General features: G+C 47.1%; 1 protein-coding gene across 1 annotated transcript in view; it reads left to right on the top strand.

Annotated features, from left to right (window-relative positions):
* Positions 1–4399, top strand: part of nat8l (N-acetyltransferase 8-like) — a gene marked incomplete at both ends in the record, with an annotated part of 11991 nt that extends 7592 nt beyond the window's left edge. Inside the window, one exon of the mRNA XM_083681887.1 lies at positions 4032–4399. Within this exon, the coding sequence (XP_083538013.1) occupies positions 4032–4399 (368 nt within the window). The remainder of the gene's footprint in view (positions 1–4031) is intronic.
* Positions 4400–4812: the final 413 nt, after the last annotated feature.

Below are 4812 nucleotides of genomic sequence, written 5' to 3'. Positions count from 1 at the left end.
GCTCTGCTCAGACAGATGGCGGGGACCTGCCACTCCCCCCCTCCCCAGAGACAGGGCCGCTGGGCCAATGCAGACCTGACATCTCGGCTCTCAGCTCTCTCTTTGTGATGAAACACCATCTAACAGCACCTCACTAAAGACACTTCACCACTGACAACTGATACAACTGGGTTTAAATTATTGCCAAATTGAAGACTTTCCAAATCCTCGGAGAATCACAATGTTTATCATATACTGTATATCAAATATCACAAGTCATACATTCTCCATGTTAGTGAACTGAGGGTATGTCTGTTCAAAACCCATGCATATATCATGAATTAGCTGAAATATCCCTTCCATGTATTACAATGACCTAGTCCTCCGATTTCTACCTCCACCAACCTCCCCTGCCCTACAGTGATATATCCCTCTTAATGACCAAGGTCAACACACAGAGGTCCCCTATGCCCCCCTGCTACCCGTGACTCTCCACCTGTGGACAGTCAGATGACATGGTGCCATTCATCTGTGCCTGGTGCAGTAGTGGCATGCGGGGCACTCCAGCCACCCACCAGATGACAGTTGTTTTATTCAGTCAAACAAGCTGAGGGCGCTTAATCCAATCAACCCCACAGGGGCCTTAAATCCTTCATAACGCTGGGTACACATGCACACACAGATGCACGCACACACACACACATAAATAAATTATCATCATTTGACCACTCTGACGCTGTGTTGGCTGTATAGTATGGCCTGCCTGCCTGCCTGTGGGAGTCAGGGGGCATCAGCAGAAGGACATAGCTTTTATTTTTACCAGACAGCCAGTCAGCCAGTCAGCCAGCCAGTCAGCCAGTCAGCCAGCCAGTCAGGGAAAAAGGAAGATTTGTTGATAGCTAACAGATGTGATTTTAGTGCAGACATGTGCCAGACTGCAAGGGACTGTCATGAATACCCAGCCCAGCAACACTGACGACAAAAAGCAATAGTAGGGTTTAGTGAGTAGGGTTTAATGTTGAATCCAATATAATTATAAAACACATTTTGCTTGCTTGATTTCCATACAAAAGAGGAAAAAGGGAAGAGAAGGGCAGCATTCATTCAGCATTTACAAAGGCTTTTCTGGAAAGAGATAGATTAAGGAACACATATCTTACAAGACAGAGAATATAGTAATATTGCCTTCCATACAACATTTTGTCCAGCATCCTGTGAACATGACCAACATAGTAGTTATTGATCCTTACTGTACATAAACACCAGTAGAGGCTGGATGGGCTCATCGGAGGATGGAATGAGGACCTCCATTCTATGCGTTACAATGAGCCTGTCCTCTGATTTCTACCTCCTACCTAGACACAGGGAGCTGCCTGTACTATAGACTCTCACATTACAGAAGAGACATACAGCACCTCTAGATTCTCATTGACACAACTCATACCGTACTTGACAAACTGTTAAACATGATCCTCAGCCCAGGTAAACACAGACAACAGCAGGCCTCAACAGTCTTGTTCATAAAGAAGCACTCGATGAATAGATTGTTACTGGTGCTGGTCTGAAGGGATATACATATATAAATATGGACTAAATGGCCAACGTTTATCATTTCCCATTAATAGCTAAACAATTCAAAAGAGCACAGCATCAATAATCATATAAAAACAAACCTCCTCTTATACTATAACTGAGGTTTCTGCAACATCATAGTGAATCAACATTCTCCATTGACTTGTCTGTCTGTGTCTGTTTCTGCCTGAGTGTCTGCCAGTGTCTGTCATTTCTGCCGGAGTGTTTGTCTGTCGTCTGTCTGTTTGTTATTTTTGCCTGAGTGAGTGTGTCTAATTTGCTCTAACTCTGACCAGCAGCCTCGTCACAATTGTAGTTTTAATTAAGAGCATCTCGCAGAGCGAATAATGCCATTAGGCACTGCTTGTTGCATTCTCATTCATCCCTCCTTCCTCCATCCCTCCTTCCTCCATCCCTCCATCGTTCACTCCGCTCAGTGCATTAGAGCCATTATGACAGAGCTAATGGAAACATCAGTGATCCACGTGACTGAAGTGTCTGGTCTCTGCATCCTCTTCTCCTTCAGCCCCATCCATCCATCCATCCATCCATCCATCCATCCATCCATCCATCCATCCATCCATCCATCCATCCATCCATCCATCCATCCATCCATCCATCCATCCATCCATCCATCCTGTTAGTGGTAGATCTCATCTTATCTGAGTATGTCTCTGGAAGACACTAATGAAGCCTATCTCATCAATATACTGTTGGTTTACAACGGCTTATTGTCTGTGCAGTGTACTCCATTCAACACCTCTCATTGATAAGAAATCCCTCCCAATTGGCCAAACTAATCCTACCTGTCTTTTCATCAACGGAATCACATGACCACATTTATTGGCTGAAGCCATTGCTCACCGACTTCTGATTGCTGTGTAATCTGAGATGTCAGCGTCAGTCTTTAATGGGTGACATTCTCTGAGCAGTGATGAGCAGTGATGATCCTAGGCTGCTGGCCTGTTCACGGCAGTGTTGGGGGAAGGATGGGCAGGGGTGGGGTGTTCATATGATCCATTTAACCTGAGGGTCTCTGAGGTCTGAGTGACATCTTGGTGTTAATTGGCCTTTCATTAGCTTCTGGGGTTAAAGCAAACAGAGTAGAGGGCTAGGGGGAGCTCTGGTAGGCTCCCTGACCCTCCTTACTGCCTCACTGAGTGAACAGAGAGAAACAGAGTAGAGGGCTAGGGGGAGCTCTGTGGTAGGCTCCCTGACCCTCCTTACTGCCTCACTGAGTGAACAGGGAGAAACAGCCCTCCTGGTCCTGCACAGTCACATTTGCTGCCTCTCCTTTTGCTTCAGGCCTTTATTGAATAATTGACAGTAGTTCACCTTATTTGTTGTTAGGGTTATGTATGCCTCTGGTTATGTATACAGTATGCTCATGTTTGAGTTTGTACTGTATTTGTTGTCTTAGTTGTGTTGGTGTAGCTGTGTGTGTGGGGGGGGGGCATTAACTTCAAGAAAACCTTGTTCACAGCTTGCACCCTCTTAGTGTGGGGTTGTGTGAGGGTAATTGGGCCTGTGTAAGGGTAACTATGAGGGTAACCCTTATGGTCCTCTGTGCCTCAGTTGGTAGAGCATGGCGCTAACAACGCTTAGGTTGTGGGTTTGATTCCTGCTGGGACCATATATACTGAAATGTATGCACTCACTGCAATGTAAGTCGCTTTAGATAAAAGCGTCACCTAAATGGCAGATATTATTATATTATATTAACTGGGGCTGTGTGAGGGTAACGATGAGGGTAACTGGGGTTGTATGAGGATAACTGGGGCTGTGTGAGGGTAACTATGAGGGTAACTATGAGGGTAACTGGGGCTGTGTGAGGGTAACTATGAGGGTAACTGGGGCTGTGTGAGGGTAACTATGAGGGTAACTGGGGCTATGTGAGGGTAACGATGAGGGTAACTGGGGTTGTATGAGGATAACTGGGGCTGTGTGAGGGTAACTATGAGGGTAACTATGAGGGTAACTGGGGTTGTGTGAGGGTAACTGGGGCTGTGTGAGGGTAACGATGAGGGTAACTGGGGTTGTGTGAGGGTAACTGAGGGTAATTGGGTTGTGTGAGGGTAACTATGAGGGTAACTGGGGTTGTGTGAGGATAACTGGGGCTGTGTGAGGGTAACTATGAGGGTAACTATGAGGGTAACTGGGGCTGTGTGAGGGTAACTATGAGGGTAACTATGAGGGTAACTGGGGCTGTGTGAGGGTAACTATGAGGGTAATTGGGTTGTGTGAGGGTAACTGGGGCTGTGTGAGGGTAACTATGAGGGTAACTGGGGTTGTGTGAGGGTAACTATGAGGGTAATTGGGTTGTGTGAGGGTAACTGGGGCTGTGTGAGGGTAACTATGAGGGTAATTGGGTTGTGTGAGGGTAACTGGGGCTGTGTGAGGGTAACTATGAGGGTAATTGGGTTGTGTGAGGGTAACTGGGGCTGTGTGAGGGTAACTGTGATGGTAACTCTGTTCTGCAGGCTCCTGTTTCTGGGTGGCGGTGCTGGAGGGCCAGGTGGTTGGCATCGTGGCGGCGCAGGGGCGCGAGGACGACAACACGGTGGAGCTGCGACGCATGTCTGTGGATTCGCGCTTCCGGGGCAAGGGCATCGCCAAGTCGCTCGGCCGGCGGGTCCTGGAGTTCGCTGTGGTCAACAACTATGCTGCCGTCGTCCTGGGAACCACCGCTGTCAAGCTGGCTGCCCACAAGCTGTACGAGTCGCTGGGGTTCCGGCGGACGGGCGAGAGCGAGGACTACACGCTCCCCGGTATGACCCGCTCGCCGATGGAGAGGCTCTTCTTTCAGATCCGCTACAGTCGCTACCGCCTAACGCTCCGCGAGGAGTGAGAGAGAGAGAGAGAGAGAGAGAGAGAGAGAGAGGGGGAGAGAGCAACGACCCTCCTCGACCGCTGAGCCCTAACCAAGTCCTCTTCTCTGACAACTCTATTTATTTTGTATCATTAGAGTTACTTCTACTACTACCACTTCTATTTCTATTCATCTTAAGTCACTAACTTTTTATGGTTTGTTTTTTTGTTTTTGTATTATTATTCTTTTACATTTTGGATTTAGTGTTATTTTTTTCTCACCAACCCCTTGATTATACTTATGTTTGCTTATTTCTCCCTCCCTGTTGTGGAAAAAAAAACAACCCCTGACATACTATCACCGTCCCATGCCTTTAGTGACATCATTAACTGACTACTCCCTTTACTTTTGATATCACGTGACTGCAATCAGTTTTCTTTCATTATGAGAAC

This window comes from Argentina silus (assembly GCF_951799395.1).
Source record: "Argentina silus genome assembly, chromosome: 1".
In the NCBI taxonomy this organism is placed as follows: domain Eukaryota; kingdom Metazoa; phylum Chordata; class Actinopteri; order Argentiniformes; family Argentinidae; genus Argentina; species Argentina silus.
The sequence above is the reverse complement of the archived record's forward strand: the minus strand, read 5'-3'. Positions and strand labels throughout refer to the sequence as shown.